Source organism: Haplochromis burtoni, unplaced genomic scaffold (genome assembly GCF_018398535.1).
Source record: "Haplochromis burtoni strain Fernald_Lab_line unplaced genomic scaffold, NCSU_Asbu1 Contig_109, whole genome shotgun sequence".
NCBI classification, from domain to species: domain Eukaryota; kingdom Metazoa; phylum Chordata; class Actinopteri; order Cichliformes; family Cichlidae; genus Haplochromis; species Haplochromis burtoni.
In genome coordinates, this window is record NW_024582470.1 from 858,964 (window position 1) to 883,643 (window position 24,680).

A 24,680-nucleotide genomic window follows, 5' to 3' on the forward strand; every position below is an offset into this window, starting at 1 on the left:
CACTCTCTCTCTCTCATCTTCCTCTCTCTCTCTCACACTTCTCTCTCGCACTCACACACACACAACACACTACACACTCTTCCTCTCTCTCTCTCTCACCTCTCCCCTCTTCTCTCTCACACATCGACACCACACACACTCACAACCACTAAATACACAGCAAGTGTCACTCTCTCTCTCTCTCTCTCTCTCTCTCTCTGTCTCTCTGTCTCTCTCTGTGTGTCACACACACACACAAACACACACACACACACACCAAAGCACACAGACAGAGACACTGTGAGGTCTGCAGTGCAACTGGGATTGAACCAGAGGTGCTCCCTCTGCTGCAATTGCATCTGTTGTCCACAGGAGGGCCCCCCGGCTGGCAAGTCCTGTACATTCCATACTTTGCAGTATGTCAACACATCAAACAACACAAACACACACAACACACACACACACACACACACACACACACACACACACACACACACACACACACACTCTCTCCTCTCTCTCTCTCACACACCCACACACACACACACACACACTCTCTCTCTCTCTCTCTCTCTCACACACACACACACCACACTCTCCACACACACACACACTCTCTCTCTCTCTCTCTCTCTCCTCTCTCTCTCTCTCCTCCCTCTCTCACACTCTCTCTCTCTCTCTCACACACCTCTCTCTCTCTCTCTCTCTCTCTCTCTCTCTACATTTGCAACATTACAAAAACATGTCAACCCAGTGTACGGTCTAATCACTCATACTGCACAGGAGTGGGAGGGCTTGAAGGCTTTAGTTCTCCCTCAGCATTTGGTCACAAATTCCCATCAACACCTTTCTCACCTCACGTTTCTTTTCCCACCAACATGTCTTCCCTGATGTATGTTATTATTTTCTTTTCTCTTTTAATCTTTACAAAGTGACCCCATTTCTTCTGACCAGTAATAACCCTTGTTTGGCTTTTAGCTGAAGTTTCTGGCAGCAATGGAAATTATTTTACTGTAAATAGACAGTAAAGACTGTCTGAATATTTCAGTAAGGTTAATGCAGACGGGTTGTTGTTTTTGAACTTGTTTGTAGCCATTTCAAACATTCAAAACATAAAGTTTTTTTGCATAATGAATATGGTAGAGCATAAATGAAGGATTTGTGAACAAGCTTTCTTGAAACTAATCCCCAGTTTGGTTGACATAATACTACTGCTGAGAGACATTGTCACCACAAAGTTAAGTCCCAAATTAGCTGATGGCTCACCTGATACTATTCTTTGCATTTAGTTTATACATTTGACACTCTGTCCATATTATTTAGGTTGTTTCAGCTGGTCTACTGCTGTTGCATCCCCCAACAAGACACTTTACAACTCACCCTTTGTTTGTTTTTGTGCTGTTTCAGACCTCCCCTGATCTGCTTCAGGCTTTCCATGTCTGCACATGGAAAGATGAGAAAGTCCCAGAACAGAGCCATGCTCCCAAATACAAATACAACTCAACTACAAATGGAAAATGCACATTTCTTTTTACTTAAATAGTACTAATGGACAATAATTTTATACATTAGGGTCTAGTTCAATGTGTTGCTTCATCATTGCCCATTTCCTCTAAATTAATTGCCCTGTAATCCCATTCAAACGCAAGAAAGAAACTTATTCTTTTTACTTTAATGACTCTGCCCACTATTATTTTGATTTCACTTGACAGAACACCATTATCAACTTTCTATGCAGCAGAGACAGTCAAAGTGAGAAAATAATCACCCTGCTGCATAACACAAGACCCACAGACTCTGAACAACAACCTTATAAACATTAACTAGTGCTTGGGTAACTTCATTTTGAAAGCTTGATAGCTAATTAGCTGCTTGGTTGCAGAACATTAAACAGCACATAAAAGTACCTGCAAAACCGATTTCAGTCCTACTCTTGCTTTTAATAATGCAAAGACTGCCATCGCTGCATTCATTACCAACTGCAAGAGTATTGTTTTCACTTTGTGTTTCTGTGTGGGTGTGTAAGTCTGTGTTTCAGCATGTCAGATATGGTCTGACCCATAAGTTCTGCGTAATGATGAATAATAGTGACCATCTTGCAGTGGCAAAATACCAGGACGGACGGTTATTAGCATGTTGATGTTTCAGCCCTGTGAGTCTTCAGCGAGCGCTCAGATCACACTCATCTTCAGACTCGGCCTTGATTTTGATCCCAACTACTAGACACCTGCGGAGCTTCATGACTGAATTTTGAACGTTACATTTTGAGCCTGGTGTTTTCAGTAAAGCTGCTCACCATAGTGACAGTCAGACAAAAGCACTTGTCAAACTACTCAGACTGTCTTTGTAGTAGTTCACACTTCAGTTGATGTCTCCAGGACCACATTTTGCCGTGACGACACACACACAGATTGCTAGACAGAATCACGAGGTGGATCTATCGCCAGTGGTAATCACAAAATAATAGATTAATGACTACTAGCACTCATTATCAGAAGGTCACCATGCTGACAGACGTCATGTCTTGTTTAAGATTGTAAAAGCTGATGGGATTTCCACTGTGCTTTAAGGAAATCAATCAACCGAGCATTTTTGCTTTATTTAACTTTAAACTCAAGTGAAGAAACTGGAACGGGACATTAAGCTTGATAGCAAATGAAACCAGCTTTGATAGTCTATCCAACAATGCCGTTATTTAGCAGTAGTTTTGTAACAATAATGATATTTGAATTCACATTTGGATTCCGGCTTGCACCAGCCAGCTCTCACTTAGACACACACCCAGCTTAAGATGATAGCACTGCAAGTAAGAAAAAGGGATCCAAGACTTCTCCTGACAGCACTTCCGCTAGGCATGTCTTAGATTTTCCGGAAAGGCTTTCAACACCCCCAGAGAAATTGATTTTCTATGTTGCGATAGTTTAGCTGCACCGAGCAATAGAAGCATCTTTGGCTTTTCCTGTTGTGAAAAAAACAGAAAAAGAGAGAAAAAAAACAGGAAACGTAAAGGCCGAGTGATACTTGTGGGGCTGTTGACAAAAACGCAGCAACAGCAGATGTTACCCTAAATGCGTTGCCGGCTACAGTTCGGCAGGGTTTGACCGTGAGTGTGCTTCACTTGATTTTGTTATTGTTGAACATCATGCAAAGCACTTTGCCCAAAGAGAAGCATTTGGTGGACTGAGAAAAAAATATAGAAGAAACTCGAAAATCATGTACAGCAATATTAGAGCTTTTGCAAATAATTATAATGTCTGAAGGTCCTCGCAGGCACGGTAAAGACTGTGACTGTGCAACTTTTCATTCCGGCATGTGTGTTTATTTTCAGCTTAGATTTTGCATACAATACTCGCCTCTCTGATCTCGTTGTGCGTATGATTGAATGGATTCAGGCCATCTACTATTGGTGTTGTGGTTTGTGTGTGTGTGTGTGTGTGTGTGTGTGTGTGTGGTGTGTGTGTGTGTGTGTGTGTGTGTGTGTTATCTCTGGTTCATGTAAAAGAAAACAATGCTTTTATGTACAAACACATGCATCAGCCTGGCTATGCACACCTTGTTCTCAGATTCCTTCCTCTATATTCATAGAGGAAGGAATCTGAGCAGCATATTTCCAAATGTAAGGCTTTATTTTATGGCCTGTGCCACCTGGATTCCTTTTTGTTTAATGTGTAACCCCATTGGTACCAGCAAGCTTTCCTCATTTTATGAAATGTATCAACAAGCATGAATGTCTGATGGATTGCTGCAAAGTGGATTCACATGAAAGACGTTCGATAGACGAAGTGAGCGGCATTTGAAGGGAAAGGGTCGTGACGCACACACACACATATACCCATTCATGTATGCGTACCTAACAACTATGGTAGCTAATCCATCTCAGTAAGCTAAAATATGCTTATTTAAATCCTTCAGTCACAAATTCATTTCACACATTGAGGCACTGTAGTGATCAGTGGAGAAAAAAAATAGAAGCAAAGCACTCTTTTTCTCACCTCTCTGAACAACATTAAAGGGTGTGAATATCTAATCTGTTTGTCATCTGTTTCTCTCTCCCGCCTGTCACCCTTTCATTGTCATTTTCTTTGTCTCCGCTCCTTTGTTTTTTTTTTTAACTCATCTGGTTTGCTTTTCTTGTCTATTCCTTCTTTCATGCCCATCACTGCCTTCACCTCTCAGGGATTGGCACCCAGGACGGCAGCGCAAAGAAGGAGGAGGACTTCAAGGGCAGGTCCCAGCGGCAAATTCAGTTCAACCCGGGACAGACCAGAGCCACGTGGCGTGTTCGGATACTGAATGATGGGAAGTACGAGCAGGCAGAAACCTTTCAAATTTTATTATCGGAGCCGGTGATGGGAGTGATAGAGTTCCCGGTCATGGCAACAGTTGAGATCTTGGATCCCAGTGATGGTCAGTCCTTCCCATATGCACCTTTTACCCTGCCTTCAACACGCACACACACACACACACACACACACACACACACACACACCACACACACACGCACACACACACACAGACACACACACACACACACACACACACACACACACATGTTTTATGTGACAATTATCAGCGGTGATGAGTGGTAAAATACATTTACTTAAGTAAGGCAGTTATTGCTCTCATAACTCGATTTTTCTGAGAGCTTTAGTGACTTGATAATTTGCAGACACATTATAGAATCACCTACTGAATTATGATGTAATATTGCACATATATTATCCTTGCTCACACTGTTTCAAGATGTTACAACAAGGCCCCTTTAATGCTTCCAACCTTAAGGTAATTCCTATGAATTCTAATGAACTAATGTCCAGAGGAGGCCAAATATTAACTATTCACAAATGATGCAGGTGGAGGATTATCTCATAAGAAGAGCACATGGCCTCTAGTGTACTAGAAAAAAAGAGAAAAGCGTGTTGGACGTGTGAGAAGTAGGCAGATGAACTTAGTGACATTACCAGGAAAAGCATGATAATGGCCAGAGTTACTTCAGGTAAGCTAGCTCCTGACTGTGAAATGGAAAAGAACAAATCATGAACAAATAACAGGATATGGTTTTACAAAGTAAATTGTTGCAGCTTTTATTAATGTTCTAAGAGCTGTAATTAAGGATATTGCCAAATTTGGCCAAAGCATTAAATGAGGGACTAATTAGAATCACATGTTGACTTTGCAAAACACATTTTTGACCAGAACTGAAAAATCTATACTTTAATCTAACAATACTAAGTGCTTAATATCCTAAAAGTCAAAGGCCTCCTTCACTACAGCATCATCATTTTTGCCATTTGTCACATTTGTGACAGTTCGTTACAACTGCTTGAGCACTGACTTAGTGACACTTTGGTGCCCACCTTTGAAATGTGTTGATTTGTGCTGCTGGTTTGAAAATGTATGTACATATTTACCTCCCTGCAGCCTGATCAGCAACTTTATGTTCTGTTTTATTGGTCAAACAATAATGCACATGATACCTTTCATTTAGTTAAGTCTTCCCTACATATACAGGCATGTGATAAATTCTATTACTGTGCTAAACTATCTAGCCAGTAGTTAGTAGTAGCCCCTTGTGTCTTCATTTTTTCTTTCATTTTTTGGCTTCCAAAAAGCTCAGATTTTTACCTGACCATTTTCCCAGGTATGTTTTTATATTTGTTTGTTAAGCCACTTAACATGAACTTATGAATCATAAAAATGAACTCAACGCGTGGGATTAATCACTTTTATGTTTACACATGATATGCAATTAATTAAGAAACTATTTTAAATTATATCCTTAGGCACTTTACTGGCAAGCGGTCGTAAAACATAATTTGTTCCCATCTGCCAACAATAACAGAGCTTGACAGGCAGAAAATGTTTTCTCCTCAACAAGGTGATTCCCAAAGAACTATTAGCCCAAAACTTGAAATCTTGACATGGTGTACAGTGTGTCCTTCAAAAAATCTGAGTAAACTAGACATGTGGAAGACAAAACAACAAGTGGCAGGCCTAGTGCAGGTCTACAGTATCTGAAAGTCATCTTCTTAAGAAATAGGGAAAAATTTTATTGTTGACTGAGCCTCATCAGAAATGGGCTCAGTGTAAGGGTGGTTGTCAAGACGGCACTCTTAATGAAAAGGGGTAGCGCAAGAATTTTGCACATTACTATAAAGGTTAAAACTACATGAAATGGCACCAAAGACGTTCTGGCAAAATGGATACAGCAGCATAGCCACCGGACACCCTTACTGCAGATTACTGCAGTTTTTCTTTTAATCTGTCACCTGTATTTATTATATGTGTTTGGACAGAAAAGGAAGAGGGACAGAGGCATGCATCTACAGTCATTTTATTTCATTCTAGATCCAATTTGCTCTTCCTGCTAATCTGATGTGTGTCCTTTGTTTTCTCAACAGACAACACAACATGAAAGCTGAAAATGATTTATTTACTTCTATACATTGAGCTGCAGTAGAAAGAACTGAGACAACATTGTTTGTCATTACTGGTTAACTAAAATGTTATTTTATTCAGAAGGATGTACCCAGCATTACAAATTAAAATCAATTAAAACCACTGTGCATAGTGGAAATAATTCCTTTGTTAACCCAGATCGAAGAATAAGGCTGAATATTCACCGAAGTTTCTGCAATGCATAAAGCATAGCACAAAAATTCTCCTCTGCCACTCAAGTATTTCTTTACAGAAGGCTGAAAAATACATATGCCTGACACGCAGAATCAAGAACTGTCAATATAAGTATTTTCTAATATAAGGCCTTGTCAGGTCTGCCCTGAGGAAAGGAGCAGAAATACATATTTGTCATGATAGCCAGTGAAAAATAACTATAAGGATAATACTCATCTCTTAATGGTAGTAGTGTTTTTTATACCCAATGGAAATACTAAGCACAATCTGTGCTTCTTAAAATCCAATAAGGCATAAAAAAAGAAGAATAATCACACCCTGACACACTCACACACACATCTACGCACACACAATGTCTTTCGCTTTCTTTCTTAAATAGGTTATAATCTGCCATTTTCACTCTCATAGTTCTTTGTGTCTTTTCCTGCAAATTGAAATGTTAATGGAATATTGAGTGGTGCGACAAACTGACTCCTCTGCTCCATCCAGACGAGATTTACTCTTCTTCTGCTTTTACTTTCATTTTTTTGCATGCATTACCCCCCTCCTCAGTGCAACTTCCAAGTAATTACAGTTGAGCACCAAAGATGGAAACGCTGAAGCGTCCATTATAGTGACATACTGCAGTTGCTCTCACCCCTCTCTCATTTGTTTTCTTGTCCTTTGTTTCTCAGTATCACTCCCCATGCCACATTTTCCCTCCTCAATCTATCCTCCCCAGTGGGTTAATTACGAAGTGTGTGGAGGGCAGGGGCTGGTTTGTTTTCCGTCTTCTCGGGGGACTGTCTAATGTGGCAGAGATGTGCCACTCTGTACTCTAATGGGTTAGTGAAGCTTTAGCTATGCCTGTGGTGTTAGCTGTACTCCAGCTTCTTTCTCTAATGATGAAAACGGGCTTTGTCTAGTCGTCTGGTTATCCCAGAGAGTCACTCCCCGGAGAACATGTCAGCTTGGCTAATATCAGCTTTAGAGGAGGAGAGAGGATCGTTAAGTAAAAGTGCTCCAAAATTAAGGAGTGGAGTTTGCGAACAAACTGCACTTGTCTGTGTCGATGCTTGGAGTTTTTCTCTGGTGTTTTAAGCAAGAACACATACTTTATAGAGATGTGTGAGTGTGCTTCTGCTTTTTACCTGCTGTCTGCCCATGTGATTGCTACGATTTTATTCTTTATATACCATACCATACCACCTTTATTTATAAAGCACTTTAACATAAAACCAGAGTTCACAAAGTGCTGTACATGCTAAAAGCATAAGTAAAGAAAATTAAAATGAGATAAGATAAAATAAATAACTAAAAAACTAAAATAAATTGAAACATGTCAAAACAAATTGAGTCAACCCCTCTAATCAATGCCTAATTTATATATGTAATGCATACGCAATGATGACTAAAGATGAAGGGAAACGCCTGTTGTTGGACTGCATACTCTAAGCAGCAGCCACATTGCTACAGGTGGTCGTGTAGTTCTTGTGTTCTCATTAAGAACACAATACATCAGGACAACTTTTACTGCGTTTGCACCAGTGTCATTCTGCTAAACAAACCAGAACGCACTTGTGTTTTTGTGTGTCATCATGGACACTTGTCTCTAGTCGTAAACACAGAGCTTTCAAGCAAGGAGCTACATCTTCTTATGCTGGATTGTGTTTTGCTTATATTGTGCTATTAACTGCAGGTTTTTAGGGGCTCATTTGTTATACATGTGCATCTCCATTTTGTCCATGACCAGCATTGCAAGGTGGTAATGAGTAAAGTGCACATTTATCACAACGCAGTCAAACAGCAGCAACAAGGAAAATATCCCAGCATCCATAGAATATTTATGAAATTATCAATAATGGAGAGGTTCAAGGCATAGGAAGAAAAGAAAAGCTGGAGTAAAAGAAAACAAAAACAGTTTTTATTTTATTTGGTGAAACAATAGCAAAATCAGGTGCAAGTATTCGCTGTTTTAACACCCGGCATAAAAGCCTGTGTTTATGTTCCAATCCCCATGAATGATTTAAAAAAAGACTGTGGGTTTTCCTCCAGGAGGTGAACTTGACCCACTTGGCTGAAAATGTGCTTTTCCAAACCGTAGGTGGATTTAGAGGCAATAGAAGAGTGCGAGGAGGAGACTAAGTGTACAGTACGTGTGTGGAAAGAGGGAAGAAAATCAGGTTGTAACGTTACTCGTGTGTGTGGAATAGGTAAGCGGTGGACCTCAGTCTCCTTGTATGAGTCCCCGGGGAGTGACAGATTGTGGACAGGAACAGAATGAAAAAAAGTCGGAGAGGTGGAAGAAGACTGTGAGAACAATTTAGCGACTTATCGTAAGAGAAAAGAAATGTTCGACCTCCTCCCCCGCTGTGTGTAAGATTGTCTTATGTTGATGACTTCATCCCAAACAGCCAGCTCAGGTTGCTGATCTCTCTTTACGCCGGGCATTGAGTCAGATATAAATCTGTTTCACGCGCCAGTCCTCGCCTTTTTAATTGAAGTTTTCGTCAGTGTTTTTCACCTCCCATCATTCAGTCATCGATTCTTTCAGAGAGCGCACGAAACGAAGGCACGCGAAGAACTGGGACGAGCTGAAGCTTCGGCCACTCTGTTAGCATTTTTATTGGTCCCAGTGCGTCTGTGGAAAATAGCCTCCAAAATTTATTGTTTCTATAATGCCAGTAAGTTCTGTGCTTTGATAGATGATGCTTTCACTAGCTCAAAGTTTCTCCCTCAATCACAAACTCCAGTCAGAGACGGAGAGAAAGGCGGGGAAGAAAATATGAGAGAGATGATTGACCCCTCTGAGTATGGAGCTGTAGATGGGTGAAACTCCCAGCTGATTGACTCTGTGGTATAAATTCAGATTCTTGCCTGTGTAATTGTCCGCGATACGTGAGACAAGAAGAAAAACTTCCAAAGCGGTCTCTTTGAAGAGCCCGTCTGGTTACACCAAACCAAAAGACCGATGGAGAGTTATTCTCGAATATGAATAAGCACACTGCAGGACCACCACTTCAATGGAATAAAAAAAAAAATGAAAGGAAAATGTCAGCTGCAGCTCGCTAATGCAGAACCAGAACAAAAGCCTGTATTAGTCCTTGATGGCCTAATGCACTGTGGATTTTTGCAGATTGTTATACATATCATTACCCTTTTCTTTTTTCCCCTGACTCTCACTCTCTCTCACTGTCTCGTTTTCTCTTTTCCCCTTCCAAACAGAGTCGACTGTATTTTTCCCTGAACAGATCCGCTCAGTAGAGGAAGATGTTGGAGAGCTTTTCATCCCAGTGCACCGCAGTGGAGACATCAGCGAGGAGCTCATGGTGGTCTGCTACACACAGCAGGGTACAGGCTGGCCTTTTTTCACCTCATCTAACCCATTTCCCCCCCTGTATACGCTGCAATCCTGCCATATTTGCAGACAGTGATCGCACCACTTGGTTAACGGTATAAAAAGCTGGGTCTGATTTACATACGTTATATTCACCTGTATAATGAAGTCTCAGCTGTCCTTACTTCAAATTACAAAACAAATCGATCATGTAATTGTTAAAACCTAAAAAGTGAGGCATGTTTCAGTCTTGTGATATATGCGTCTGGATGACAGGCGATGTCTTTGTTATATTGATGTGTAGGTGGAGTGTCGGGTGCAGCTTTTTTCCTCACCTATGCAGTTTGACAGTACCCGTTAAATCTGTTTAAAGTCAAGTCAGCTCTCTGGAAAAGAAGCTGTGTACACGCCATTTGCATTTTCACAAATCACATGTTAGCAGCCTAAGCACAGCAGGATCACACTTAGCTGTTAAGTTTTGCAAGAATTCTTGATTCCTTACATGCTCCACAACATCCGCTTCCCCTTTTAATAATTCAGCCATACTATTTTTTTGCTTTTCACGGTTAATGAAAAATGAAAGATTTCTAACAAATTTGCCAGAACTTGATGGAAATTTACTTCTGTGCTCCTTGCCATACACCGACAGACCTAATGGACTTGCTGCAATTAAAAGTCAAAGTTTAGCTATGCTGAAAATCTGAATCTTATGAAATTCAAATACAGATTTGTAGCACTGAGATACACAACATATTCATATTTTCTTCATTTCATTATTTTCATATTTATTTTTATGCTCTTAATCCAAGTTCTTATACACACCTCAAAAAATTAAAGGAACTATTTTTAATCAGAGAATATCATCTGGTCAGTTAAGTAGCACAGACAGTTGTTAATTAGTTTCAGCTACTTTGGTGTTAATGACATGAACAGTAGGTGCAGTGTCCAACTCATCCAGGGTGAGGGTTTATCAGAAGGTTTGCACAGGCTCAAGAGCATGGAGGAGATTACAGGAGACAAGCAGTTACTATAGGAGAGCTGGACACGGTTGTAGAAGGTCCTTAACCCATCAGCAGGACCAGTATCTGCTCCTCTGTACAAGGACAAACAGGAAGAGCACTGCCATCCTGTTCCCGTTAGGTCACACTAATGACCTCCAGCAGGCCACTGCTGTGAATGTCTCTCATCAGAAATAGACTTCATGAGGATGGCCTGAAGGCTCGACATCTTTTAGTGGGCCCTGTGCTCGCTGCCTGACACCTTGAAGGTGATTGGTATTTGCCAAAGAACCCCAAAATTGTTAGGACCACCACTGACATCCTGTGGTTTTCATAGATGAGGGCAGGTTCACCCTAAGCACATGTGACAGATGTGAAAGGCTCTGGAGAAGACGCAGAGAACATTATGCTGCTTGTAACATCGTTCACCAATGGAGAGACGAACAAACCGTGAAACCATTGTTAGACCCTACACTGGTGCAGTGAGTGGCCCCCACCCTCAGCTGACATAAATCCAGTAAAACACCTCTAGGACATCATTTTAAGTCCTTGTGATGCTGTTATGTTGCACCTCAGACTGTCCAGGATGCCTTGGTCCAGATCTGGGATGAGACCCTCCAGGACACCTGGAGTCATCTAATTAGGAGCATTCACCGACATTGTCAGTCAAGCATACAAGAACGTGTGGGCCATACAAACTACGGAGTATCTTAAGTTGCTGCAATGGAATTTCAGCAAAATGGAAAAGCCTGTTGCATCATTTTTTCACTTTGATTGAATCCTCTGTAGGTTAATACATTTCATTTCCGTTAGACAATCTATTCATTTCTTACACATTACCCAGTCCATATCCATATTATTATTTAGCATGATTTTTTCCCACAGAGATCTGTTGCGTTTTCAAAGTGTTCCTTTAATTTTTTTTTGAACACTGTATTAAAAGATTTGTATCAATAACACATCTTCCTTGTACAGAGGATACCATTTATGGTCTTTTCATTAGGTCTTTTCAATCATATTTTATTCTTTTTATGCTTTTGTGCATCGTACTCACCATTCTTGTTGCTGGTCTTTCTAAAGGTTCGGCCTCAGGAACCATTCCCACCAGTGTCCTCTCTTACTCGGACTACATCTCCCGTCCTGAGGAACACAGCAGCCTCCTTCGCTTCAACAAAGGTGACAGGGAGAAGCTGTGCCGCGTGGTGATCATAGACGACTCCCTGTACGAGGGAGAAGAGAGCTTCAACGTTACTCTGTCACTGCCTGTGGGAGGACGTCTGGGAATGCACTACCCCACCACCAAAGTTAACATCTTGGAAGATACGGATGATGGTAATGCATTCTAATAATAGCTTTCTAACTTTATCTTTTTCAGGTGATCATTTCTAGAAGTTCTAAGAGCTTCATAGAGAAAACTTCAAAATCTATTTGTGGTCAAACCATTTTGCTGCCAGATGTGATGTACCGTAACCTGAATCACAGCGGCTGTAGTGAACTTTGCAAAAGGTTCTTGTCTCGCTCCAGAGATTTAGAAGATTTGATTTATTTCAGCTTGGCTTTAATGTTAAAGCACACGTGCTTATATGCACTCTTTCAAACAAGTGCATGGATTTCTGTTGTTTTGAATTTTCTTCAGAGCCCTCATATCACAGAATTTCTCTTAATTATGCTTGTTTCACAGACTTAGCGGGTGTTAAGGCATGCAGGATTAGAGTGCTGAAATAGACCCTGCACTCACAGCAGACAGATGGAATCAAACTCCTGTCACGCTGCTATTCTGACAATTTTTAATTACAGTCGAGAAGCGAGCACAAGTCCGGTGGGACTGCATTATCACACGTGTCCCTTGTCTGCTTTCATCCAGTTACAGCATCGCATGGACCAAAGTAGATTAAATATTCCGAAAGCAAGAGAAATGTGTAGATGATTTATCTGGGGACTGACATGCCTGCTGGGAAATACCTATTGCAATCTGTATGCGTTCTCCACCATCTCACTATTCTGCATTGATTTACTTTGGAGACTTCACAGTGACAGAATGATGTCTGTGCTCTGGATTTTTTTTGCTAAATGCCACCAAATCGATTAAAAAGTGAAAGTCAGTAAAAGTCACAATTTTTGTATCTCTTTTGGAGATAAGGCTGTAATGTCTATAATGAATTTGGGTCAAATACCAGTGATGTAACAAAGGCCATAAAGACAGTCTTCATTCCCTTTATGCACAACGTGGTTCTCAGCTTACACGCTTGTTGTTCAGACACCCATTTGTCATCTATTTGGACAAATACAGGCTGGCAGATTTAAAGCAGCAGAGTAAGAGCCAACGTTTTAGGACAAAGGAAAAAGTCAAATCAAAAAATTGTATGATATATAATCAAGCTGAGAACACATCCTTACTCATTTTCTGTAATTTGTGGCAAGGCTCTTTATTGGGTTTAAGATTAAAATGTAGAAAAATGAAGTCTTATTTTACAGACATTTTATAATCTTGCTTTCCTTTTAGTCTTTCATTTTGTCATGAACTGTTTGTGTCACAGAGGCCTCATCATGCTACTGCCAAACGGCAGCCTGGGATAAATAAAACAATGACGACTTACAACTGAGAACTCATTTAGGGATACAAACAATTGTGCCAAATTGACTGACTGTGCATATGTGCAGGGAGGCATCTGGGGGCTAGTTAACAAGAAACATGACACATGGTCTGATTGGTAGTAAATTGTCAGAAGACTTCAGACTTGGTGCTGAGTTCAAAGGAATGGAAATGTGTTTGTGAGAGCCCAACTCCAGCGAGAGATTATGTGTCATTTTTAGCCTCCCAGAGGATAATACGCTGTCTGACAGTGTTCTAATACCTGCACCCAGGCAGTCAAACTGCAGCCTCATTTTCTTTAGTGCAACCTCCAATTGGCCAGGAAAATAGTGAAACAAGAGTTATGCAGCATGTGTTTACTTGTGTCACATGGTTCCTTGCATCTGCATGGATGTTTATGTGTGAAGGTAAGGTAAGGTAAATGGTGAGAAAAGCACTTAAAGAACACTTAAGTGTGACTGGTAGTCCTCTCTCTAGCCCCATTTTTCCTTCCCTCAGGTTAGAGTCAAGTTCACCCTGGCTGCTCTCCTTCCATCTATTTATCCACTATACCTCTCTCTCTCTCTCTCTCTCTCTCTACACAACCACAGAACCACACACACACACACACACACAACACACACACACACACAAACACACCACAACACAACAACACAACACACACACACACACACACACACACACACACAGGGTTTTCTCACTTCATCTGAGAAAAAAAGTCCCAGAGATATCTGCTTGATTTAGTACTTTATCAGATTAAACTCTACAGTACCTGTCGCCCTGAGTGTTGCGCTCTGCATGGATGCACATTTTGACTCAAAGTGAGTGTTGTCATCTCCTTGTACCCTGCCAAGGAGAGACGAACGCGCAGACTTTTCGGATGGGTGCATATGGCCACAGCTGAGTTTGTAGAATTGTAGATTAGCTCTGAGTATCTCTTGGAAACCCAGTCCTTCATTTCAATATTGGGACAGCCTGAGTGTTGGTCACACCAAAGCTGCAGAATACCTCTGGCTATTTTGTACGTCCTGACTGAGGTGAAACAGTCGGGTTACTTTTGTTTGTGCTGCTATCAGCAATACTATTTTTCTACAGTATAAGTCTTCAACTACCCATTATTTCTTAATTTTTTTTATATGAAATATGACCACTGAAATTCAGTTTGCATGTTTACTGAAATGTGCCAACATGCACAAAGGAGCAGATACTGGTCCTGCAGTTGGGCTAACAACCTTCTATTGGTCTGTCCAGCTATCCCACAATAACTGTTCATCCACTGGACTCTCCTCCATGGCCATCTGGCAACAGCACGTATTGATGTGCCATCCTGGATGAATTGGACTACCTGTGCAACCTCTGTAGGGTCCAGGTGTCATCTTATGCCAACAGAAGTGACCCAGCCAAATGCAAAACTAATGAAAAAAAACCCATTCAAAATAGATGAGAAGGGGGAAAAAATATCAGTGACTTCCACCTGTAAAACCACTCCTGTTTTGGGGGTTGTCTCATTGTTGACCCTCTAGTACAGCTGCTAAAGCTGATTAACCTCCTCTGCTGTTTAGCTTACAGCACTGTTTTAATCAATATCCCAAAAGTTTAATTGACTTGATGCTATATTCTGATTAATAAGTGTTCCTTTAATTTCTTCGAGCAGTCTGTGTGTGATGGGGTTTGGTCCAAGTTTTGATGGTCTAGGAGGAGAAAAAAGAACAAAAAAATCCAAAAACCAACAGATTTCACAGGTGCCACTGTAGAAAACCTGGAGGAGTAGGTGAAGGCTGCTGAAGGGGCATGGGTTCAAATGTGAGCCAGCCTGTTCCCTGTGTTTCACGATACCCTGTTTTCAGCCCTTTCCACTATTCTAGCTAATAAAAGCTAAATGCCAACAAAAAGACAAAGGTTTGTTTATTATAGTTAGATATGACCTACCTTCTTAATCATTCCATGATTCGATGTGACGTTTATTACCTAAAAGCCTCCATACCAAGTGAAATACTGCATACAGACAGTTTGTATTAGCGAGCCTCCTGCAAAAAAGGGCCCATTCTTTACAGGACAGCTGAGAATGTACTATAAACTGCATTTAAAGGTGCAGTGACACACAAATGGCTACAGACACCCACACACTGGTAATTATCATAATTTGGCTTTACACCTTCCCCACACACTTCAGAGTGCTAAACCACAGGCGTTGTCCCAGAGGGGAGAGAGAATTCATTTCTCATTCATCAGTCATCACTCACCTCCCTCTTGTGGTGTCACGCAGAGGGGAGCGCAGTCAAGACATGTGTGAATACAGACATGTTTATTAGCATCTTAGCAGAAGTGTCCTCGCTGAGCACAGAAGGAACTGGAGCCAGATTGCTTGCATTTAGTGTTTAAAGATAAGCTACACGTCCACACTCTTACAAGCCCCTTGTTTATCAGTGTTTACGGTCAGACGTTTTTATCCATGTGTTTTTCCTACCTACGCAGTCTGTTACTTTGCTTTTACTCTGCCTTTGTGCAAATACACACATTCTGTTTGCAGTGATGCATCTGTTAGATAACAGTGAGTGTGTAGGAAGAAAAGGTAAATGAGAAAGACAGATGCATTGAGGAAAGAAGTCTTTGGATGGGGCGAGAGAGGGCACAGGCTGCACTTGATGTGCAATACTCGCTGGATGTTATTACCCTGAGCTGTCACTTGTTATGTGAAGCTGGCAGTCAACATGCAACTGCAGATTTTTTTTTTTCTCGGTCCCTTTGTTAAGTACTCCACTTAGCTTTTGTTATGTGGCCTAGTTAAAGTATATAAATAAAATATGAAAGTTCATATATCAGTAGAGTAATATTCAGAATAAAAAAAAAATCTCTGGCTTGTTAAGTATTTGATCGAGACACGAAAACACAATAACACACGTGCTATTTTTGGATTATATGCCGGAATATAAGAAACAGGCCAGTTTAAAATGGAGACAGAAGAACTTTTATTCTGTCACTTTTTATGACTCAACGCGGGTGCGAGGGAAAGGGGTGGGGGGGCGGCTTGTGAGAGATGAAACTGTCAAATACACACTGGACTGCCTCCACTTTGCTGCCTCAGGAAACAATCCTAGTTCAAACAAGCCTTTGAGCAGTCTGGGGGGCCGCATTCTCTTTGTCTCTCCATCTCACTACTTTACAGTCAGGGAAACAGACTCACACATACACACACAGGCTTTGTTTCAGTGTTAACAGCATCCATATTTGTTAAAAGTACTTAATTACTCTGTCAGGAGAAACAATTAAAATAAAGAAATGTGTGGATTTAAGGCCGATAAATGTTGAAAGGTCACACTCTCCTGCAGTTTAGCTTCAGACTAATGGCCTGCCGCTTTTTGACCGTTCTGTCCAGCTACTGGCTATACAAATGAATCATGCCAGGCTGCAAGTGGCTGCTGGAGATCTATACAGATCTATAGATTAGTACCACTGCTGATTTAGCTCATATATGCTACGTCAGCTGTCAAGTTAAAGTATGAAGAAAAAATGTGTGCTGACCTTAAAAGTCCCCTAATACTGAATATCTCAGAGTGTTAATATTTAAAGAAAATAATGAGTCAACTAATACATTTAACCTCCTAAGATCCAAACTCTTCCACGGCATGCATTTTTAATTTCTCTTTGATATTTGGGCATATTGGGGCCAAATGAATGTAAAAACAAAGAATTACCAGATTTTTTCTTTACCCTATTTTTGTTTTTAAGAACAATAAGAGCCACATATGAGGATATTTGTTTAAAATTTTGATAGAACAGTAGCAGTATAATGTCCTCGTAAGTGGATATCAGGCCCATGTAGAGCAATTTTTTTTTTTTAATAATTTATTTTAGTCTAAATAACCCAAAATGTGATATCCACATATGTGGACGCCAGGTCCTAGGAGGTTAAAGACAGAAATCATTGAAACTAAACGGATATTATGAAGCTGTAGTCTGGAATCAAGAAGCATTAATTACAGCCATTTATTTATTTATTGTCTTTTCTCCCCCAGTTCCTGTGTTTTACTTTGGGGAGGTAGAGTATCATGTGGATGAGAGCGATGGGTATGTGGAGATCAAAGTGTGGAGGACGGGAACGGATTTGTCCAAATCTGCAGCCGTTACTGTCAGCTCTCGCAAGGCAGAGCTCGTTTCTGCAGAAGGTGAGCTCCCATACAGTTAAAGTATTGCTTCTGACAGATAAGAATAATTGAATTGACCAATAGCATTATTTGTCATTTACCTGCATTCTGTTTGTCTGTATATTTTATTTACAGCCGGTATTGACTATGTGGGCATCAGTCACAACCTTGACTTTGCTCCAGGCGTCAGCACGCAGATGTTCAGGGTAATCATCCTGGATGACCTGGGACAGCCAGAGCTGGAGGGGATTGAGAGCTTTGAGCTGGTCTTACGCATGCCAGTGAATGGCATCCTGGGAGAACCTGGAAAGGCTACAGTCTTCATAAGTGACTCAGTGTCTGACCGTGAGTCACTCTATATTGCTGAGAATTTTCATAAATACATTCATAAAGGCATCTTAACTTTATGTTTAATGTGATTAACTCACACGGTCAAAGTGTTGGAAATGCACTGGGAACACATTACTGTAGGAAAATGATTTTAGCATTGAGCTAGAGCATCACTATCCAGCCTGTTTTTTCTGTTCTTTATATTACTGATAATAATATAATAAAAATAATGATATTTGTTAATATATGTGTATAGAAATATATAAATAAGCCTTAGAAAGTTTGTCAAACTTCTTCAGATTTTAATTTAGCTGCTTTAGTAAACGCAAAGTTATAATTAATTTGTCACTGTGTGTTCATAGTTCCACTGCAATCATTACCACTGTTAGCTTGATGTGACAGCTATGTTATTTGATTTGGTCTTTCATTTGCGGCTTATTCCAATTCCAGCAAGGGAGAAATTATCTCTGCGTTAATCTTATGAAATGACTGAACTATCCTGTTTGACTACAGTGCCAAAGGTCCAGTTTCGTGAGTCGGTGTACACTGGAGAGGAGAGCGACGGCCAGATCACAGCAACAGTGTACCGCAGTGGTGACATCAGACATAAATCTTCTGTCCGCTGTTACACCCGTCAGGCCTCTGCGCAGGTCGCCTCAGACTTTGATGAGCGGCCAAACACAGATGCCTCTGTCATCAGTTTCTTACCAGGTTCTTCAGTAATTGCACTGTTACATCATGCATGCTTTCCTTAAATTCTTTTGTTCCCTGCGTTCTGAAAGCTGACACCTTTTCAGGTGAATAAACAAGTTTCGCAGAAATGTAAAAAGAAAGAAATCCACATACTCCAATACTGCTTTAACGGTTTCCTTTTTTCTTGTTTTTGTTCTCTTTAATTTTTTTTTTCAAACATACTCAGAATGCAAACAGCTTCCTTAAACCATTGAGGGACTGAATAAAGGGAAGAATAATTGTATAAATAAGATTTTATATCCTCTACAGATAAAAGAAGAGTAGAAGCCTTTTTTCTTCCATTTCAATTTCTTTGACATGTCACATCTTGTGACACGTTTTGCTGTACATTCTAGGCGAGGTGGAGAAGCCGTGTGTTCTGTCTCTGGTTGATGACACGCTGTATGAGGATGGAGAGGAGCTCCGGCTGGTTTTAGGAAACCCGAAGAGCAATTCACATTTTGGCGCATCAGTTGGAGCTCTAAACGAGACGCTTGTGAAAATCAAGGATACGGCAGACAGTAAGTGGAAGAAAGAAGGCAGAGGTTGAAAAAGGTCAGAAATTAACTGCTTTAAAAAATAGAAGCCGATGAAGAGCACTGGCTTTGAATATAATTCGCAGAGAAAATAAGTACACCAATACATCATTATTGTTGATGACCAGGTAGTAATTACAATCAAATTTTTGTAGAATATTGTAGAATATATGTAAAACCACAACACAGTGATTTGCAAATCTCAAAACCCCTATTTTATTCACAACTGAGCATGGAAAGCATATCAAATGTTTAAACTTCTTTTAATAGACATCTAATAAACATCTGGGAACTGAGGAAACCGGCTGCTGGATTTTAAGGAGAGGAATGTTGTCCCATTCTTATCTGATATAGGCTTCTAGCTGTTCAGCAGCTCTTCCTGTTTTTAATTTCATGATACACCCAATGTTTTAGTTGGTGAAAGGTCGGCACTCCAGGCAGGTCAGGTCAACACCCATACTACTATAAATGCTGTTAGACAGTAACAGCTGCAGACATGTGCAACGTATTCCCTGAAAAAGACATTGTCTGGATGGAAGCTTATGTTCCTCTAAGACTTATAAATAAATGTATATAACTTTCAGCACTGATGTCTTTCTAAATGTGCAAGCTGCCGGTGCAATAGATGCAGGATTTTGAATTGAGTGCTGACACAAGCTGGATGGTATTTCTCCTCTTCCAGAGGACGAGGTTTACCACTTTCAATGATTTACCACATTTTAAATACATTTTTTATTTAAAATCCTTTTTGAACTGGTTAAATGTTCTTTAACCATCATTTGTGGACGGCACAATGAACTGTGTTCAAAGACGATGATTTCTGCTTGTGTTTCTGAGCCCATGCAGTGATTTGCATGACAGAATCGTGCCTGTGTTTAATGCCGTCCACTCGGAGGCCTGAAAACTACTTGCATCCAGATTCTCTGAATCTTTTGATGATATTATGCACTGTAGATGATGATATATATTTTACATCTACACAATTTTATGTTGATGAACAATATTCTGAAATTGTTCTACTATTATTTGGGGGGGGGGGATTGCACATTGAAGAACCTCTGCCCACCTGTTCTTTGGAGAAACTCTCGTATCGTGTTTCTGACCTGTTTCAAAATGTTCCTCCAGCTGTTTCTTTTTTAGCACTACTTACTTTTCCAGCCTTTTTTTTTACCACTGTCTCAACTTTTTGAAGACACGTTGCCATCAAATTCAAAATAAGCAAATATTTTTCATGTAATAGTAAAATATCTCAGTCGAAACATCTGATATGTTTTTTATGTTCTACTCTGAATAAAGCATGAATTACTGCAAATTATTGCATTCTGTATTTTATTCACATTTTACACAGTTTTCTGATCTACTTGGAACTGATGTTGTAAAAGTTGTTGCATACATTTCAATGAGTTTGCTTTACATTTTAATTCTGTCCACCTTAGAACCCATCATCCGTTTTCTGGACACCAAGTTCAGTGTTAATGAACCAAAGGAAGCCAGCGCTGTAGCCACTGTGAAGATCCCTGTGGTACGAGTGGGTGACACATCAAAAGTGTCGGTGGTTCGCGTTCACACTAAAGATGGGTCAGCTGTCTCAGGAGAAGACTATTATCCTGTATCTCAAGGTAAATCCTGCATATATCCTCTTATGGTGTGATATGATTAAAAGCTCCAGATGCATAAAAGAGCTTCAATGCAGTGCACAGTTCTTTTTTTGAACTGCCATTAAAGACCAAAAGCTGTCTTCCTCTCCTCATTCCCTTTTCTCAGCACGTTAGTGGCATTGAAACATGTGAAGCAGAACGTTCAGTAACTCACTAATAAATACAAACCTCTACAGCACCATTAGTAATCACGAGATACACCAAATTTGCACTTAATGACCTACACATATCCTCCTGATTGATTTCTATTATGCATTTGCGGCAGCCAGAGAGGTGAAACAAGGGTCCCTATAGGAATGTTAGATTAATGAAAGTGGGCATAGGGTTTTATTTGGGCAAGGGTCATTAATTTATAATTTTATCTCAAATGGAGAAAGGTGATTTCTGCTATAGTCCAGTGGGAGGTTATGTAATTTTTAATAAAATTTCAGCAGTCTTCATGTCAGCAGGATGAGGTCTTTTGTTCTATCTGTTCAGCTTTTAGCCCAAAGTGAACTTTTCTAAGCTTAATCAAGGCTTGAAATATTTATAGAATACATTCAGTCAATTCAAATTATACCTGCCTACCCACCGTTAAAATTTCCCCGCAGTTTTGAATCATACAGCCGTGAATTTCTCATATTGCACAATATTTTCTCGCCGCAGCACATTTCTAATGCAAAGCTCTATTACTTACCGTGCAAGGAGATGGACCACCTTTGGCACTATGCAAATAGAAACCTGCAATGCTTTTTAGCTAAGTGATATATTCTTCTGAAGCAATAAAATGTGCATTGGGCTAATCTGCGAGGCCTTTTTATTTCCTGTAAAAATGTAAATTTGGCAAAAAAGAGGTGGAAATCTGGCCTTGCAAGTCGATTACTTTTATCTCAGGAAAAGATATCGATCGGTGCAGTACACTTTTCCTAATAATGATCTATTTTTGCTATATCGTGTACATTTTAAACTGTTTCCCTGATGATTGTGTTCTTCTATATTTGTGTGTGCCCAGTCCTTGAGTTCAAGCAGGGGAATAAGCAAAATGTGGTGGAGGTGCAGGTGCTTTTTGACGGAGTCCGAGAAATGAGGGAAGCTTTTACGCTCCATCTGAAGCCTGATGAAAACATGGTGGCTGAAACTCAGGTCAGAAGTGTGCGCGTGCTTAACCGCCACAGAGCGATCACACAAAATCCAAACTGACAGCTCAGGAATTTAAAGCTTAATGAAAACGTAAAAGATTAAAAGCTTTTTTTTTTTCTGATTTGACCCATATTTATCCAGGTCAGTCCCAGTGAGATCAGGGATCTTTTTTACAAGGGTGTCCTGGCCCAGACACCGGCAGCACTTTACTGTAGTTGCAACCAAGAGGGCAATGAAAACATTTTGCAATGAATAATACATTATGTTAAAAAAAAAAAGACAGAAGAAGTGAGGAGAAGTAAGGAGTAGAAAGAGAAATAAAAGGGGAAACAAAGTCTAAAGAGAGAAATGTCCAAGAATTTAAACACATTCACTGATAACTCGTTACTCAGAAACATCTCTGTGTCAGTACTCCTTAAAGCTCTTTTTCTGAACCAGGTGACTAAAGTGATCGTTTACATCGAGGAGATCAACAGCATGGCTGATGTCACCTTTCCCTCCCTTCCTCATGTGGCGTCGTTGCTCCATTACGATGATGTCGCCAGGACACAAGACAGCCTCCACCCACCAGCCGGCTATCCACTCATCTGTGTCACAGTGAGTCACGCTTAAATGGTATTTAGGGACACAAGTGGCCCTGGAGGAATAGTCTTGCTCACTCTACGACAACATGCCTTCTAGAAACACCTGGGAGAGATCAGCTTAACAGAAAACAGTTACATTTATTACGTTTTTTTCCAGTAACGAAGGTAGCATTTTTTTTCCTCAGGATCAAACTGTCCACCAGGAATCAGCTATTCTGTTCTTAAAATAACCATTACACAGCTTGGTAGGCCACAGTCGCCATGCTCTCATACACAGGAGAATCTCTGCCACTCTTGAAAACATGTTCAGTGAGAAACTTAAATGGATTGTCGTGATGTGTTAAGTCATTTGCTCCTCAGGTGACTGCTGAATGTGGCTAGAACTGTGTATGTGTTTGCGTGTGTGAGAGAGAGACAGAGAGAGTGCATGTGTGTGTTTATTTTCGTGCAGTGTGGTCAGCTGCGTAGGAGGTTCCCTGGAGAGGCAAAATGAAGAAGTCTTGTCGAAATTGAAGTGTTGAGTGCTGTAGCAGGAAGCTCAGTGTCAACAGGTTTACAAAGGAAATCTACAGAATCTATTTGAGGCTTAACCCTCGATCCAATATTTGTAGCTTTCTAAATATAAAAAAAATATTTCCAAGACCACAAATGTGAGAATATAAACCACTGAAACATCTGGATTTCCTTGGCAACCATCACTTACTCGTTTGTATTATCTGTCTCCTTCTTTCCTCTGGCATGTACTGTATCTTTCTCCATCTCTCTGCTGTCCTTGCTTACCCACCCACTCCTGCTAAATTCCTTATCCATCCTCCAGGCTTGCAATACAAAATACCCAGATTATGACAGGACGGGCTCTATCTGTGTCAGCGAGCACATCAACAACACCTTGACCCGCTACCGCTGGCTCATCAGTGCCCCAGCTGGCCCTGATGGCGTCACCAGTCCCATGAGGGAGGTGGACTTTGACACATTCTTTACATCCTCCAAGATGATCACATTGGATTCAGTCTACTTCCAAGCAGGCTCCAGGGTCCAGTGTGCTGCTAGAGCTGTTAATTCGAACGGGGATGAGGGCTTAGAGCTCAGCAGCCCCGTTGTCACAATCAGCCGGGTGGAAGGTGAGGACTGAAAAATGTATTAAATCTTATCTGGGCCTGATGTTTCCAGGTGTTTTTTGGAGAATTATTCTACAAGAATCGCAAAAACAACCTACTATACATTACAGCTTTGTTCAGTCAGGGCAACGTTTGATAAAAAAGGATTGGTATTCAATACTTGGACAAGATACTGAATCCCCAGTCATCCCCACACTCGTACTCACACTCCAATTAATGCATCAGAGCGAATGCGAGTGCTATATTAAAACTCCTTTGCCTCGTTCACCCACATAAATGTTTGAATGAGGCTTTTATTAACAAAACTCTTTGAGTACTCAACATGGGTAGAAAAACATGTTCTTTAAGTACCATCATTGACAACACAGATGAAAATGATAAAAGTCAGAAAGAGGATGAAAATGATGAGCTGGAGACAAAGGTGGGTTGCAAAGCGGCTTGCATGCAAGTGGGAAGCAGCAACTGTACGCAGTTGGCTGTGGCAGTCTAAATAGGGATCCCCATATAAGATTTGCAAGCTGGATCCACAGCTGAGCAATCCACTGACTTGGGCCGGCACTGATTAAACTGATAGGTTGCCTGAAGTTCAGTATTTTTATCTCTGAATTATGATTTAAATTATTCGACAAGTATTCAGATCTTTAAGTAAAAATATTAATGCCAGCAAGGAAACTAGAAAAATAAAGGTTGTAATCACAATGGTACTTGATCAAATTAAGTAAGTCTTATTGCTATACTTAATTATAAAACAAAAAGCGCTTAATTGAGAAAACGGTCCGTGTCCTCTACATATGTTGTAGTTTTAAAGAATAATTTATTGGGTAATTGATGTAGTGGAATTTTATTGTAGCTGGTAAGATCTGAACCAATTTTACACATTGTTTAATTTGCAACTTTGTCCTATTTTATAAGATTAATCAAGTGGCATACAGACAGACA

At 40.4% G+C, this 24,680-nt stretch overlaps 1 protein-coding gene across 1 annotated transcript in view; it reads left to right on the plus strand.

Annotated features, from left to right (window-relative positions):
• The window catches only part of frem2a (FRAS1 related extracellular matrix 2a), a 70,459-nt gene that overhangs the window by 36,567 nt on the left and 9,212 nt on the right, over positions 1-24,680 (plus strand). The window contains exons 4-14 of the mRNA XM_042223349.1: positions 4,156-4,386; positions 9,817-9,942; positions 12,007-12,258; positions 17,536-17,685; positions 17,800-18,009; positions 18,508-18,705; positions 19,083-19,247; positions 20,699-20,881; positions 21,912-22,042; positions 22,478-22,636; positions 23,441-23,744. Coding sequence (XP_042079283.1) covers positions 4,156-4,386; positions 9,817-9,942; positions 12,007-12,258; positions 17,536-17,685; positions 17,800-18,009; positions 18,508-18,705; positions 19,083-19,247; positions 20,699-20,881; positions 21,912-22,042; positions 22,478-22,636; positions 23,441-23,744 — 2,109 coding nt within the window. The remainder of the gene's footprint in view (positions 1-4,155; positions 4,387-9,816; positions 9,943-12,006; positions 12,259-17,535; positions 17,686-17,799; positions 18,010-18,507; positions 18,706-19,082; positions 19,248-20,698; positions 20,882-21,911; positions 22,043-22,477; positions 22,637-23,440; positions 23,745-24,680) is intronic.